Below are 16652 nucleotides of genomic sequence, written 5' to 3' on the forward strand. Positions count from 1 at the left end.
AGTGCTGACTTGTAAAAACATTTTTTAGGAACCTAAAGGGAAAATAATATGTGGGCAAACACATGGAAGCGTTTGCCAATGACTCCTTCAGCTACTGGTGTTAGTTTCAGTTGGCTGCAGCATGTACCCGGAGTTCGACAAAACATGAGTGAGGAAATTGTTTCATTGCTATGTTGAATCAAATATTTAGTCCTACAGGCTTCCTTCACGAATTGCTCGGGCACAGTCATGAGCAAGTTAGTTTGGAAATGACGGAGCTGCGATCAACAATTTCCGGTGGAACTGTACAGCTGTGAGAGTATAAACCAGTACGGAAACGCTGGCATAAAAGAGAAGAGAAAGTGCGTCATCTCGTTGCCTCGTTATCTTATTGTGTACCATCGTGGCTGCGATGTTGCCGTCAGTAGCTTTTGATCGTTGCTGTCGTCGCTTCAGCTTAGATTGCCCACGACTGTGCTGGGATTGTCACGCTTCACACTTCACATCACTCTTCAGAACACTTGATTCATGTTTTTCCAGCGCAGACTGTTTCTGCATTGTGGCAAATATTTGGTGCTTTCCCTGGTGGGAAGCATTTTTAGAGATGACAAAAAACAAAGAAATTGGCATTGCTCCGATTGTGTCACTATGGGATTGATATATTATTAATGCTTTAGTATTAGAGTTCATGTCAGGAGCAAAATCTGCTGTCCAATGTCATGAAATTTGCTAATTGGTGGAGAGGGGTCATGTGACCTTGTGACGTCAACGCAACCTGCCATGATGGGCCATCCTGATTGGTCGGGAGAGGTCATGGGATCTTGTGATGTCATCACAGCCTGCCCATCTTGGTAGGTGGTAACCTGGCCACTGGACTGTGAGCAACCTGCTCATCATGACAGGTGGCAATTACTGATTGGTCAGGAGAGGTCACGTGGTTTTGTGATGTCATCACTTCCTGCCTACCGGGTTGTGAGCAACCCAGTTTCTAGGTAGCAACCTAATTATAATTAGCATAAGACTCCACGTCAGGAGCAACCCGGTGCCATTCAGTGTCACAAGTTCACTGATTGATCGAGATAGGTATGATGTCACAAGGGCACATGAGCACAAAGGAACCAATCACAGGCCACTACCTAGAGGAGGAAAATTGAGAATGGATCAAGATCTGTTATCAAACGTGAAATCTGAGGCTATCGCATTCCACCTTTAAGGTGACTTAAGAAGCCTCCCCGTAGTGTTTTTTGCTCATTGTGGCTCATTGTGGCAATCCCTTTTCATCAGAAATTGGTCATCTCGTTGTTCTTCCACCAGATTCTCTGCCACGCCCATTCCCTCTCCCTTGCTCCCACTCTTTTGCTCTGACATACTGCTGGTTACATTCTCCATGTTAATGCTGTGCCATGATCCACTTCCTTTTAATCATAGCTGTAACATCATAAATTCGTGTCGCCTTGTAATCTGTGCTGTTGTTCTGGCATTCCAACATTGCGCCAGTCGTTTTCATTTTATCATGTTCATGCAATGTCCTCAATTTCATCTAATTGCTTTTTGTTAGGCTCCCTGTTTTCGGCATCGCACAGAAAAATAGTGGCAAGATATATTGCTTATGCTCTGTCCTTCTAGGGGGATATTGGCAAGCTACTGCTATTCGTTACTTGGCCAAATGTGACAGTTTTCAGAGGCTTCTCAGAACTCGGTGTTTAGTTCCCAGTTCTATATTTTAATGAATTCTTCATATTTATTGGAAACTTTAATGATATTCTTATTATCCACTGCTTCAGGACTGTTGTGTCCATCCATTATTGATTGTTGAAGACCCATTCTTAGGATATTGCTTTGCAGAAGGAAGTGGAAAATTTAATATAGATATAAATATTTCAACTGAAAGTCCTGCCAAAATTGAACTTTGTTGTAATCTTCAGCAAGTGCTAACTGTTAAACTGCTAAAATTAATTTTTACTTTTGAACTAGTCCTGCCTTGGCAATTGGTTTCCAGACTGCATTTGACAGCCATTTTAAGGTTGATTTATTCTGGACTATCTTGTTCTGGCAAAGTTGTATAAAAATATGCTGTCTAAAGTGCTCTTATTTTCTGCGTTTGCATATTCGAAATGCGTGCACGCTCATGTACTGTGCAGAGTTGGTGCATATTAAGAGAACCTCAGGGTCGATGTTGACCGCTAACCCTCCTCAGCTACTACTTTCCTTCCTGCCTCGTGTATGCTGCTTCAGAGGAGGTCAAAACCTGTACACCATTCCATACCGTGCTAACCATGACTGCCTAGTTAGGACGGGACTGCAGAGGAGCAGGCAGTGTTGCATGATCTTTCATGTCTGCACAAGCGTGGGAACAACGCTGTACTCTCATTGCTTTGCAAAAAAGTATGATTAACAGGTGTTGCAACTGTGCTTTCGGTTTGACCGTATTGTTTGTTTTTAAAAACCTAGGTAGATTATTGCATTTGCACATAAGGGCTGCCACATATGGAGTCCCTTTGTTGAGGCGGAAATCTTATCATTGCTATCTTCATTGGGGCACTTATTTCCTAGTGTGTAGGCAGTAGACATGCACTGTCCCAGCTGGCTCTCGATAAGATTTGGTCACGTTTTCTTATTTGCCTGTGTTTTGCAGGGTGGGATTTATTCTCACTGCTACAGGTGCTAGACTTGCACTGGCTTTGACAGCTGCTGGTGAAGTGTTTCCATGTAATCCAGCTCCTTAGTTTGTTCGTGTCGAGCTTCCCACTGGTGCGTTGCTAATTGACAGTGCACCAAAGTTAACAGCTTCCTTGATGTCGCTGCTTTTCTGTGTGGCACTGTTGTAAAAAGTTTGCTTGATCTCACTTTAGGCCAAACTAATTTCATTCACAGGTAATAATGCCTAAGAAGGATGGCTGTGTAATGTTGTGGAGTTTTCTTAATGCAAAAGCATTAGATTGCTGTCTCATGATTGTGTCGTCCCGTAAAGGTAAATGTGGAAAAGTTTGATTGTGTTAGTGCGTGATGAGATCTTGCTGTGGGAAAAATTTGGTTGATAAATTGTGATTATTTAATTAAATGCAAAAATTACACTTTGGCTATGTCGCGTCAGCAAAACCTTCTCCGCACGATTGTGTCGTCCCGTAAAGATGTGGAAAAGTTTGATTGTGTTAGTGCGTGATGAGATCTTTCTGTGGGAAAAATTTGGTTGATAAACTGTGATTAGTGAATTAATTGAAGGTGAAAATTACACTTGGATGTCACTATAGCCACGGACATCGACATAGCACCTGGTTGTCAAAACAGCCACGGACGTTGACATAGCACCTGGACATCAAGACTAAAATAATTTTTAAAACAAATAAAATTTAAAAAATGTAATAGCACCTATTCTGGCGTTGTGGAAAAACCTGCGTTCTGGAAAGTTCCATGCTTTCGCATTCCTCCACATAAGCAGACATAAGTGCCCTCGGAAGTTTTGTGATGGAAAATTCGAAACAAAAAGCCCTGGTTTGTAATTTACAAGAGAGAATCGCTTTGAAAACTCCGATTATCAACTTTTTTATGGGTGGTGAGGGTGGCTTGTGTGTAGTTGGCTCCTTTCTATGCACTTGGGCCAGTATTCAAATCTTACCAGTGTTCAAAGCTCTTTGTTAGAAAAGTTGCAATGAAGTGCTGAGTCAGCGGCATGTTGAGATCCCAGTTTCTGTTGTTTAGTGGCTGAAGTAGCAGGCAACTCTGAGCGGTCGCCCCCAACCTCATTTCATTTCTTTCTCGGGTGGCAAAGGCAGATCGTGGAGACAGTGCGTGTAACTTGCATTGTTGCGAGCTTTGAAGTTCATCAAGCAACACCTGTTTTTAATAATGCCAGCGTCAAGTTTAGGCCCGAAATCATAATTTAGAGTTGACTCATGTACGGCAGCAGCTATTCTTCACATGCTGAGCCTTCTTGGATGTCATAAATAGCCGTTCATTTCTTTTTGCTTTTTGTTATGGTTCCTAAACTGGTATTCTTGACAGCTTCTGCATCTGCTTTGCTGTCTGGTTACCCTATCTGCCATGAAGATCATGAATGACTTTTTCACCTTGGTGGTTAGTATAAAGGTCTTCACCACAACTGCGATGACTGAGGTGCTTGCATACATTATCGATAGGCTTAGATTTGTGGCCTGGGATATGAACACCCAGTTGAACATTGTCTTGCTGCCAGGCTCTGCCTTAGCGCATTCACTGGATCTTGTCGGCGATTATTCTTCAGGAATCAGCCTTCGCATCTGCATGCTTTAAGTTTACTGTACTTTTGTGAAGAACGATATCAACTCATGTTAATGATATGCTAGCCGAAGTCGAGAACAGATGGCCAGGAGGGCAGATAACCTGCAGCAGGTTGTGACAGAGAAGCAAGTGGGTAGATTAGATGAGCAAATTTGTGGGTACAGGGCGCCCATGGCCGGTTTAGGACAAGGTTAGTCTTAGTTGCGCGGGGAAGTCTTTATTCTGCAGTAAATGTAAGCGTGCTGGTGATGGGGACGATAAAGAAAACTTCGTACTCATTTTCTTGGAATGAAGCATTTGATTCGACAAAAATAAGCAGTTGAGAATTATTATTTAAAGAAGCGCTTAGTGTAATAAAATTAGTCATGCATTTCCTTGAGGCGTGAGAATGTGAAACAAGACAATCGGGAATGTTGTCTTTCAGCTGTTCTGGGTCGCTAAAGAATACGGCAATGTCATATTCATTCAAATTTAGTGTGACACGTTCTTTCTACTAGAAATTTTGGCTGCAACTACAGATGTTTGAACCTATAACTGTGTCCAAACATGGCGTACTCATAATTGGTTCAAGAATATATGTCTCTACTGTTGGGATTAGTGGTAGTGGAAAACAGCCTTCTAAACGATCCTTAAGTTCTACACCAGTCATTGTTAGGCATTTTTCGTATTCCTCACGCTTCATCCTCCTTCTTGCAATCATAGGGGTGTGCTTAAGTAGGATATCATGGTGTATGTATGTTCCACGAGAAAAAAAAAATGAAAGCATGTCGCATGATTTGTCGGCAAGAAATTTGTGCATGCACGTTGATGCCATGTGACCCCCTTGTGTTCTTGTAATGAGTGAATGTCTGACATCTCCAAGTAGTCTTTGATGAAATCTAGATCGACCTATGCTTGAATGCTTTTAACACTCACAGGGTCGCTGACTTTGGAGGGTGCCTTGCTGACCCACATACGGCTAATATAGGTCACCCTGCCAAAGCATCCTACAAATCGTACTCTGCTTTTAGTAGGCCCTGTGTGCCCAACGATGTTCTATACCAAAACCAAAAATTCTCTTAAGTCTCAAAAATTCTAATCTCAGGCCCTCTTTTTCTTTGCAGCTGCTCGAAAACTCCGTCAGTTTGGAAAAAGTGCGGCAATTTTGGTTCTTAGTGTGCTGTGAAATTCCAAAAATGTTTTTTTTCCTTATTTTACCCGTTGTATTTTCTGAAAAAGGAAAAATTCCCCAAACAGAACATCACTGTCTGTGCGATCTCTTAAGAAAACTACATAGGCAGTTAACCTTATTCTTGGTGCCATCTGGCTGGAGCTAGTTTTGCGCCATCAAAATCTGCTATTTGAATAAAATATGACACAACTGTGCTAACAGTGGTTTGCCTAAGCCTTAAATCTGCGTGCTGAAATGCACCTTCCTGTCATTGGTGCATTCGACTTGTATCATATGTGGGAGGAGCATGGTTCAGTCCCCAGTGCCACCGACGGGTGTACCCGCTGGTTTTCCAGTGATCAGAGGCTTTCTTCCCTTTGACTGATGCTCGGCTTCTGGGTGAAATGCTTGGACCCTACTTTGTGCAGCACAAACACACGTTGGCCGTGGTGCTGTTTAGCCTAGCTTCCTTGGTGTCATTAAAAGTCATCGTCATCTTCATTTTACTTGCAGACGACCACGTGGCAGTACAGCAGCAACCACCGCCCCCGCAACCACAGCCACAACCGCAGCCGCCCCCCTTAGCGACTCCGCAGCCGCCCCCAGCACCAGCGGCACCTGAGGGGCAGCAACAGCAGCAGCAGCAACAGCAACACACTTTCGACACCGTCACCAACAACGTGGTGCGGACGGCGGACGACGACCCCATGGGTGGTGGCGGTGGCGGTGGGGGTGGGACGCGTCCGATGGAGCCCGCGGAGGAGCCCATGGAGGAAGAGGACGAGGCCCGTTCTGAGGCCACATTCCGCTTTGTGGTGCCAGAGTTCTCACGCCTCAAGGAGTCGCTGCTCAGCCCGCCCACCTACGTGCGCAACCTACCCTGGTGAGCACCCTTCCCTTAGCGGCAGTCTGTTTGCCTGCCCTCCATATTACGTCCTGGCTGCACCCATTTCCTATGCCGGATCTCTGCTAGGACGTGATTAACTCGAGTTCCCTGACCCACTCTGTTCTTTCACTGCCTCTTAATGTTGCCCCCTATCATTTGCCTCTCCACAGATTACAGCACTGTCCCCAGTTTTGTTTGATTTGGCATAAAATAAGTAGTTTTGGCTCGACTCGTACACTGTACCTAACCGGGCTGGCATTGCTGAAATATCACATGAACAAACAAAAAATCCTGCTAACCATAGAGGTAAGGTACAAAGCATAATAGTATAGTAGGGAGAAAAGTATATTGCATGTTAAGAACTTCAGGTAGTTGAAATTAGTCTGGAGCACTCTGCTAGGTCATCCCTTGTAGCCCATGTGCAGATTCGGGGCATTAAACCCCACATGCAAAATCTCACCATACCGTACTAGCATATCCGCAAACAATGAAAAATACATTATACTGTATATTGCTGCATGCAAGTTGATCTGTTAGTGAAGATGAGTGTTAAGAAATAGTGGGTTGACCTACATGAAGACTCGACTTGTTTGTGGGATCAGAGATGGTTTTGTCAAGTTACTAAGTTGTGGGTAATACCACACTCCATGCAGGCGTAGTTCATTGGAGGGAAAACCCATTAATTCAAGCCTCATCATTTAAAACTTTCAGATAATTTGAAGCAATGCCGTAATCATGCTAGGCTGCACCAAAGCTTTATGTGGGGAAAAAACTTGCTGTTTTGCTGCGCGATCAGTTTTGGCATCCTTATTTCGAACTGCATGTTGTTCTAGTCACTTATCTGGCTCATGCTGGCTATTGCTTCCCTGGATGAATGGTAGGCCACGCAAGAACAAACTTCGTGGCAGTAATCTTAGGAGCTTGTGTGTCAAGAGAATTGGTTCTAATTTGTGGTTTGCATTTATTGGGCAGGGCAGAATTTACACCCTGGTTAATTAAAGCTTTTAAACACAAATTTGAACAATTTTACTGTGACAGCAGTTAAGGGCAAATTCCCCGGTTCTTTTGGCGTTGTTGGCGTTGTTAGCAGTGCAACCTGAAGGAGTGTGATTGGGGAAGGAGAGAAGGAAATATGAGCTGTGCTGCGTTGAGCGCAGATTCACAGACCCATGGTGCCCCCTTTGCGCAGTGGTATGAACTGGCACTTGCACCGTTCGTTTCAGATTTGTGGCGCTCTCAGTAGGTAGCGGCACGAACTAATGCTGGCGCCATTTTCGCCACCGCAAACTGCTGTTGCAGGATGTCGCATTACACATAACCGTCGGCGAGTTCTTTAAATGCTACCTGGGGGCACGTTTGTGACTGAATAATAATAATAATAACAATAATAATTATAATTTATTCAAAGCAGGGATATAATACAGGACGTGGACACTCCAAAGCCATAATTGGGCTTGTAGGGCGCCGTCCGGCAGCAGCAACAGCCTGTGTAACATACTACGGTAATATTGTATTACTATGGTAACTACGGTACCGGTAACTACAGTACGCTACGGTAATTACGGTATTACTACAGTAATACTATGGTAACATTGTATTGCCAGCTGTGCTTGACACAAATGCTACTTGCAGAGAAGGTCCCCACTGCATCATGCCGTCTCTTTATTCATGCACTTCTTGGCTCGCAGGAAAATTATGGTGATGCCACGCACTAACACGGGCAACGACCGGCAGCCGACCAAGAGTCTCGGCTTCTTCCTACAGTGCAACGGCGAGTCCGAGTCCTCGTGAGTTCCCCACCGCCACTTGTGCTGCCGCATGCCAGCTCTAGGGTCTTCCTTTTGTTACGCTTCACTAGTGAATCGGCCTTTTTTTTTTCACAAGATGTGGCACACCCTCTAGTGAGTGCACGAGAATTTGTCGGCTACCCAGAAAACAGGTTGAAAACAAACTCACATGGGCGAAACAGGCGCCGTTCACTTACGTGGGGTGTCAGCCACTCATGTGGAGTGGCAGGTGCTTGCTTGACAGCTGCCACCACCTGTTGCTTGCACCTGTCGCCGGCAGGAGTTGCACATGCACACTAGAACCTGGTGGTTTGTTTTCAACCAGTGGAGCTCGGGAGAGGGCAGAAAACGAGAGGCGCACATGCGCTGTGCAGTTGTGTTGAAAAGGCGGATTGTAGTTTGGCAGTGGTGGTCATTAGTTGTGCACTGGCTGTGCATTGCTGGCCTTGGCAGAATGGCTCAGAAAACGGTCAGGTATTGTAAATACCAGTCCGCTGCTACATGTCCCGTTTGTTCCATATGTGTTGATTGTCTTTGTTTACATGTGCTTTGGCTGGACTTGTATAATTTTGTGGAGGTGTGCAAGTTCGCTTATATTTATAGCCTACTTATCGCTTCTAGTTTCTCAATCACTTTCTATCTGTGCAGAGGCTTTGTGCAGGCTGTAGTGGGCAGTGCCGAGATGCCGTTTAGCTTCTTTCTCTTGCAGTATAAGTGTTCTGGCACTCCTGGGCCTAAATGCATTTGTGTTGCAGAGATGTGTTATCGAAGAACTCTCATCGCTTGCAACTTTAATTTTGAGGATGTGGATAATGTCTGCAGTGTGCTGTTTGCGTTTTTGTTGTTTGCACTTTGCATGTTGTGTGCGGAAGTGTTAACATTGGAACTTGGGCATTTGCTTCAAGTGTGCTGCTTCATAGGCTTGCTGTGGTTGCGTTATTAGTCTACGCAGGCTGCGTTTAGTGATTAATTTTGCAGGGTGCACTACATCGGTGCTTTGCGTTTTAGTCTACTGGGTCGTTATTGTGTCATTAACATGCTCCTAGTAGACATTGTGTATACACGGTTGGAGAGTGCACACCACTGCTTAATTTGTGTGAGCCATAACCTGTATGAATGGCGCCATCTGCTGTGAGCTTTTCGAAATGAGTTCAGAGCAGCAATGCCCGTGGTGTCATGCAAAACTTGTTCCTGCAGCGTAATTCCTGGTATCCTATTTGTTTGACATTCAATAGCACTTGAACGGAGTATAGGCACCTAATTTTAGTTTCATGTTTTCTTCTCTGTAATGGTACATTACACATGGATCCCCATGTGGTATTCGCTTATGGTCGCTGAATAATTTATAATTGAATTTCTTTTCTCATGATCCTTCGGTTTCGTCAACCAAGTGATGGCCTTGATGTTGAAGATGAGTTTAGGTCATGAGCGGCAAGAGAAAAGCTCTCTGCTTCTTCATACGTTGTGACTCTGGCTCTTGAGTGAACTGCAATGAATTAAAATGAGGTGTCAGTGACTGTACTGCAATTTCTTTTGTGCGTCGCATAACAGTTGACATCAAAGTCATTGTTCATGTCTTGAAACCAAGCAGCATTAGAGGAGAAATTCAATTATGAATTAATTAGCAGGTGTGTGGTGATACGACTGGGTGGTCTTTTCCAAATAAGAAAACGCGCAACCAAAACCAGAGCACACAGGGGCACTGAAATGTCCGCATGCATGCACTGTATGCCTGCCAATTTCCGCAGAGTCCAGCTTCAATACAGTTTGACTTCAGAACTGTCTGTTCTTGTCCTGCTTGTGCTTGTTCACTTGCATTGTGAAGTGCTTGTGCATTAGTGCGTGGAAGTTGGTTCTGCCAGTTGTTGTGCACAGCGTGAGGGAAAGTAAAAAAAAAAAGTTGCTTGACCTTTACTGGGCTTTTTTTTAAGACTATTCCCTTGCATCCTTGCAGGGAAACCTCCGAAGGCGAAGAGAGTGTGCCGTAAGGAAAATGTTTTGGGGGGGAAAGGCTGTTTTGGGCCTGGTGCTTGAGATGGGGGTGGGGAGGGTGGTGAGAGGGGTGAGGTGCTTTTGAGGGCGTGACCCTCTGTAGAAATTGAGCCTTTCTGCCAAGCAGCCAGCATGCAAAGGATAACTAGGAACGAAGTTGCCTGTGCGTAGTAGTTGAACGCCTCTTTGCCTGTGGCGTCCTACTTTTCGCAGTGTGGGCACACTTAGTGCTGGCATTTTTTGCGAGCTCGAATGGCCATCTTTGGCTTATTTCTGACACGCATCACAGAGTGTCACGTCCTTCTGAACTTCTTTTTTTTGTTCTTGCTGCTGTTTTCTCAAATGCGTAGTGGTCTCGACATGAAATTACAGAGCTAAGGTGTCTTTAATAGCATTTTAAAACTCTGCTGTTAGTTGGTTTTGCTAGTTTGCGCATCAGTGTCTCGTGTCTTTTTGTTTTGTGCCTTCATTAGAATTAAATTTTCATCTGTGCTTTGGCTGAACCTGTTGTGCATTGGTACTTAACCACTACTAAAAATAAATTCAAGATGCATTGGAAGCCGGTTATAATATTAAATTATCAGGGTGTCACCATGACGACACGGGATGTTGCAAAACATGCTGAACCAGCTGGTGTGGTGTGTTGTCAGTGTCAAATGAATGCGAACAAGGCAGCTGAAAGAGAAACTGAATACTAGCACACTTGATATTCACTTCCACGGAGCGAAGACCGTTAGTTGAAGTGTGTGTGGACCCTGCCAGTATTTGTTCTCTAGGAGCGCATATTTTAGTATTCTTGTGTATGTGTTAGTTATCCTGCTTGCATTTCATATGTTGCTAATAGTACATGTTGCAAATTGGTACCATTCCGCTCGGTTAGGGTTTGAAAAGCGATCTCTGCACTGATTGAAAAGTATTAAAATCAGAATCTTGAGCTTTTTTTTTTTTTTGGCAGTGGAAACTTGTATTATTTATTCACGTAGTGAATGCCCCTGCTACTCTTGTTTTAGAGATAAGCCTATGCGTCCTGCAGACTGTTGTAAATTTTGGTTGAAATGGCTAGTTCCTCATGCAGTTGCTTTAAATGGAGATGAGATTTGTTGGGATGCTTTGCACTAATGTTGATTGTACCGACTTCTCGGGCAGTAGGTCTTAGCCAAAGCAAAAGCAAAATAAAGAAGGGGTTATTGAAGTTAATGTTTCCTGCAGCTACTCAAAGCGTTCATCCTAATTTAATGTTTGAATTGAATCACGGGTGCAGTCGTTTTTGTGTTGTAGGGGCGGCGCTGTGAGCTCTTTATAGTGCCTCGTTCAACCGTCTTAATTTTTTTTGCCACTTGTCAGTGCAAGCGAACGCACCTAATTTTTGATGCATTTGTCATTTCCAGAACGTGGTCCTGCAATGCCACTGCTGAGCTGCGCATAATTAGTCAGAAGGAGGGCGTGGAAAACTTTGTCAGAAGTAAGTGGTGCATTGCGCAGTGCATGGATGTCTTGAGAGCAAATGCTCTACTTCTCTTGATGCAACTTCCAATTTCGATGTGGATGAGACAATGACCTTCAATGTCTCACAAGGTCGAACCGAACTTTACATTGTGGTGGTATGGCCCAAGCTATGGTAGTATGACCACGTGATCGTATGACTATAACCATTGGATAGCTGACCTTGTCCTTTGACCTTGACATTTGATTTGAGACGGTGGGCACATCGGCAATGACCTTCAGTGCCTCACAAGGTCAAAACGAACTTTACTATGTGGTGGTATGGCCCAAGCTATGGTGGTATGACCACGTGATCATATGACCATGACCATTGGGTACCTGACCTTTGACCATGACATTTGATTTGAGACAATGGGCATCACATAGTTATGACGTCAGTGTGTCACATGATGCTGGCTGGAGTATAAAATCCTGCATCTCGCCGCTGTGCTCTCACAGTCTCTATGGACAAGGAGCACGCTGGTCTGTATGGGGCTACGTTGCTTAAAAGAGCTTTCGCTCATACAACTAGGTTCAAGCCATGTTGAATTCCAGCCATTTTTTATTCCTTCTCCTTTCATTTCTTGTACTTGCACTTGTGAAGTTTTTTTTTTCTCCCTGAACCTCCCACTTGCATTGCATCTCTTTCCCTGCAGAAATTCAGCATCTGTTCTATGGCAAGGAGAATGATTGGGGTTTCAGCCACTTCATGACGTGGAATGTAAGCCAAACCCACTGATTTGCTTTTGCCCTTGATTTGTGGCAATTTTTTTCTCCCATAATAATGCATGTGTTTTTTTTCACCCATTCCCGCTGAAAAAAAGATCTGTGCAGCACGCCTCTTACTTGCTCGAAGCTGTTGATGATTTATCATTCCCGCAGTAGCTTTACTGTACACACATGTATTTTTTGTGTGTATATAACTTTTCCCGGTCCTGAAAAAGCCTCCAGGGTGAGTCTCTTTAGCCTTGCGGAACTTGTGCGATTTTCACAAGATGCTAAGGAACCCTGCATCGCCTTGCCTTTCGTCCTTTCCTGCCTGACATGCACGCAAATATGCAGCCCACAAACTTTACCAAGTTCGTTTAACAGTGACTGGCTGTGGAGTGGAACAGTTTGCTGTATTCAGTGGGATTAGTCCCAAAGAGTAAAGTGGGGAAAAGAAAGTGAGGGTTAGGGGGGGGGGGGGGGGGTCATTTATGGATTTGGGTGCTTGGGGGGAGGGGGTAAATTAATAAAGCACTGCTGGGAACATTAGGGCTCCACGGAACCTAGTTCGAAGAACTCTTGTAAGTTGGAAATGCCTATGGGAGACATGAGGGATTGTTTTTCGCCATTTTGTAAAAGTGAATTCATGCCATTGGTGGTGCAAGATGCATAGGCCATTCTACTATCTCTTAGCATTTGCTAACTGCAATGTTTTGTTTCTTTTTGTCCCTATTAGGATGTCTTGGACCCAGAGAAAGGGTTCATCGTTGACGACACCATCATCCTTGAAGTCTGGGTGTGCGCTGATGCACCACATGGTGTCAGGTCAGTGACACCCACTTGCTTGCTGTGGTGTCTGTTCTTGAAATTTGCGAATGTTCTTTTGGTATCAGCTCATCGGCCGTTCAGTTTGCCTCACAACTATTGATTGCTTTGTAAAAAGGAGCGGCCACGTGATTTTTTTGGGAGGCCGGGAGGTTTGGGCTCTTTGCTCTTTTAGGAGCTATTGTATGACGGCTTGTAATGTTTGAAGGGGAAGGCCCTGATAATAACCTCTTGTCCTCTCCCTCTATATCCAGCATTGCGTAAGTATGGTTCCCAGCTCGTTTCCGAGCTGGCTTTATTACCTGCTGGGAAGTCATCAGTAGTCTATGTCACCCCTGTGTGGAGTGTTTGAGCGGTGCACTCCCTTTGACAAAAAATCGGCGCCTCACAGCTTTCGCTTTTAGAGCCAGTGCTTGCGTGGAGGTAGAGCTGCATAGACCTGCCAGCAAGGTGGGTATGGGCACTGTGCCCCAAACTATGGGCTGCTTTCGAATTTGGCTTTATTGCGGGGTGCACAATGCTCAGGCATTCTACACAAGGATGACGCATACTGGACATGAAGTTTTTTTTTCTTTCTGTGGAGTGTGCAGATTTCTTTTTATCCCATTGCTTTTATAATGCGGATTATGAGTAGTTTGCTTCGTCAACGAATTCGAGAAATCTGATGTTTGTAGTTGGCTTTAAGGAGATGTGAAACTGTCTTCTATCTTGGTCGATTTTCATGCGAGGCAAGTGGTTATTGCTGTGACATTTGCTAGCCTCTTTTTTCTTTTTCTTGTGTAATGTGTGCAGTCTTTTTCAAAAGTACACAGCCCACTGGGCTTGCTTTTAGGCCATGCAGCGCAGCTTGTTTTGCATCATGTGTGTTCTAAATCTTTTCAAAGCCAAGAACATGCACTCGTTATGAACATTTTTTTTTTTCCACAGCTGGGACTCCAAGAAGCACACGGGATACGTAGGTCTCAAGAACCAAGGTGCAACGTGTTACATGAATTCGCTACTACAGACACTGTTCTTCACCAACCAGCTACGTAAGGTAAGTGCCCTGGCTTTTTTTTTTTTCTTTCAAAGCATTTTACGACACCGTTAAGGAGCATGGCATCTCTTGGTCTCTAAAGGTATCAGTAGGTGGTTGGAAAATAACCTGATGCATATACCAGGAGGGCTGCGGCAGCCACTTGTCAAACAGCATTCTAGCACAAAAGAAGAAAATCATGGGCTCCAAATATTCCAAAGGACTTGCCAAATTTTGAAAGGAGACTCACACCAGAAAATGCTTTGAGGTGAATTAATGACTATGAGTGGGTGGATTAAGGTGGATAAGTGGGTAGATTAAGGTGGATAAGTGGATCTGGTTAGTATAATTCCATATGATAATCCAATGAAAGGTACTTTCTAGTTCTCGGAATTTCAAATTTGGTGGTGCCGAAGATGTCGCGACCCTCTGGAGCTATCGGAGAATTTTTGCTGCAGAGAAACCAGGTGGTTTTTAGCAAGACGACAACCTAAATGCTGTTGCATTAAAAGAAAGGTAGTTGTGAAAAATTGGGTGCATGAAACAGAGGGATGAAAAACTAGGATGCATAAGAGGGGAGAGGGACAGTGGTGTGGAGGAGAAGGGATGGGAAGTTGGGGTTGGTTAAGGAAGTGGGGCCGAGAACTCTGCTTACTGTGAGTATTAGGGACTGGAACTTGGTGTGGAGATGGATGGTAGGGACAGGTGCTAGGTGTGAATAGGCAAGGTAAGGATGGAAAAGATGTGCTTAATGCTATATGGAGGGTAGGCTGGTTGATTGTGTGTCACAGGGGCATAGTCTTCTCATTTTTGTAATATTGCCTTCGCATACTGCTTTAAGTGCATGACATCATGTTTGTGGGGGACCCAAGCACTGAATTTATTTAGCAAAGAGCATTTGGTTACTGCTGTGGAGTAGCCGGCTACTCTCTGCAGTTTGACTGTGAAACGGATCTGTGTTACAGTTGCTGTATGGCACATCTTGCTAATGCAAGACGTCAGAAACACAGCAGACCTGACGTCAGAAACACAACAGAGGATCGGATTAGTTTTTACCCATCAGTTGTTGTGCTTGCAGCATTGGTAATTCTCTTCTGCACTTTCCTCATGCTTTGTTGTTGGATGCAGGCTGTGTACCAGATGCCCACCGAGAGTGACGACTCGTCCAAGAGCGTAGCGCTAGCACTACAACGGGTGTTCTACGAGCTTCAGTTCTCTGACCGACCGGTGGGCACCAAGAAGCTCACAAAGTCCTTCGGGTGAGCGAGAAAGGGGTTGGCCCGTGGACGCAGTCCTAGTGTGTGTCTGATGCAGGCTGGGGGGCAGCACCTGCATGTGCCGTGGTGTTCAGAGACTCCGTTTTGATTGACACTGGATGCAGTGTACAAAAGTTCTGAAGCGCAGAAGCAAAAAGGAGGAGGAAAATTTTAGCTGCCGGAGAGAAAATATTGGTGGCTTGCATTTACACTTGCCTTCGAAGTGAGAATCAACTACACTAGCATTCAGTCTTCCGCGACTAAGGCACTTTGGTGTTGCTGTTCGCATTTCCGTTTTATTTTGATCATGCTTCATCTGACGCTTGTTCTACGTGCCTGTATTGGAAGGCAGAAGTGGGCAGTGTAACAAAACCTAAAGGGCAAAGGAGGTGATGCGAGGGCCCAACAAAAAATACTAAAGTTGAAACATGCACTCTATAATCAGATGGAACATGGGCATAAAAGAAGGGAATAAGTGCGAGGTGAGAGAGAGAGAGGGGGACTGGTATTGTATCCTTATCCTTAAGTGTGCTTTTCTTTTGCTTAGAAAAGTAAAACAGTGTCAAGCACTGTCTTCATTCTCGTCCCGTAAAGGTGCCTACAGTTTTTCCTTTTGTTGGGCTCCTTCTAGAAGACGGTGTGCTTTGAAATTTGGTGAACAAGCTGAACTTAATTGTCACGTTGATGAAACCAATGTTGGTTCGATAAGACTGCCTAATTGAGGCGAAGTCGGAACTTGACAGGTGTGCGTGGTACGCCAAATCAAGAATCGTTAAGGCTAGAGGACTATGCCTGGTGTAGGTTTGCCTGTGGCTTTGCAGTTTTGGCATCCAGCCAATAGGACGAGCCAGCGGGTTGCTCACAGTGCTCCTCCTTTTTTTGCTTTCCAGGTGGGAGACACTCGATTCATTTATGCAGCATGATGTTCAAGAGCTTTGCAGGGTGGTAAGTTGACTTGACTCAAAGCCTGCATGGTGTTGTATGTAGGAAGCACTGGAAAGCCACTCCGGCGGGCCAGGACCCCCCCCCCCCCCCCCCCCCCCCGGGGAATTTCCACGCTCGTCAGCAGCCATCAGAGGGGTCGAGTGGGCGGGGTTGGTGGAGGAGTGCTGACATTTCAGCGTGCAAAAAGTAAGGAGGAGCGGGTGGGAAAGGCGCGAAGATGCGGAAATTAAAATTTTGACTACAGAGAACTCAGCATCCACAAATCGCGTAAAAATAATTCTTGCTGGAGGATATTTGTGAAGCGGCGTCTAACATCCTAGGCATACCGTAACCTTATGAAAGCCCCTTTCAGAGGCCCTGTAAGTTGCGT

At 44.8% G+C, this 16652-nt stretch overlaps 1 protein-coding gene across 5 annotated transcripts in view; it reads left to right on the top strand.

Annotated features, from left to right (window-relative positions):
• The window catches only part of Usp7 (Ubiquitin-specific protease 7), a 53489-nt gene that overhangs the window by 4088 nt on the left and 32749 nt on the right, over positions 1-16652 (top strand). For 3 of the 5 annotated variants that reach the window (XM_077634019.1, XM_077634018.1, XM_077634021.1), the window contains exons 2-9: positions 5900-6269; positions 7961-8059; positions 11440-11513; positions 12190-12254; positions 12978-13066; positions 13994-14102; positions 15210-15340; positions 16228-16282. In XM_077634019.1, the coding sequence (XP_077490145.1) occupies positions 5900-6269; positions 7961-8059; positions 11440-11513; positions 12190-12254; positions 12978-13066; positions 13994-14102; positions 15210-15340; positions 16228-16282 (992 nt within the window). Of the gene's footprint in view, positions 1-5899; positions 6270-7960; positions 8060-10013; positions 10044-11439; positions 11514-12189; positions 12255-12977; positions 13067-13993; positions 14103-15209; positions 15341-16227; positions 16283-16652 lie in introns of all 5 variants that reach the window. The other 2 variants (XM_077634022.1, XM_077634020.1) reach the window with 1 other exon arrangement.

The sequence above is a fragment of the Amblyomma americanum genome, chromosome 8 (genome assembly GCF_052857255.1).
Source record: "Amblyomma americanum isolate KBUSLIRL-KWMA chromosome 8, ASM5285725v1, whole genome shotgun sequence".
Classification (NCBI taxonomy): domain Eukaryota; kingdom Metazoa; phylum Arthropoda; class Arachnida; order Ixodida; family Ixodidae; genus Amblyomma; species Amblyomma americanum.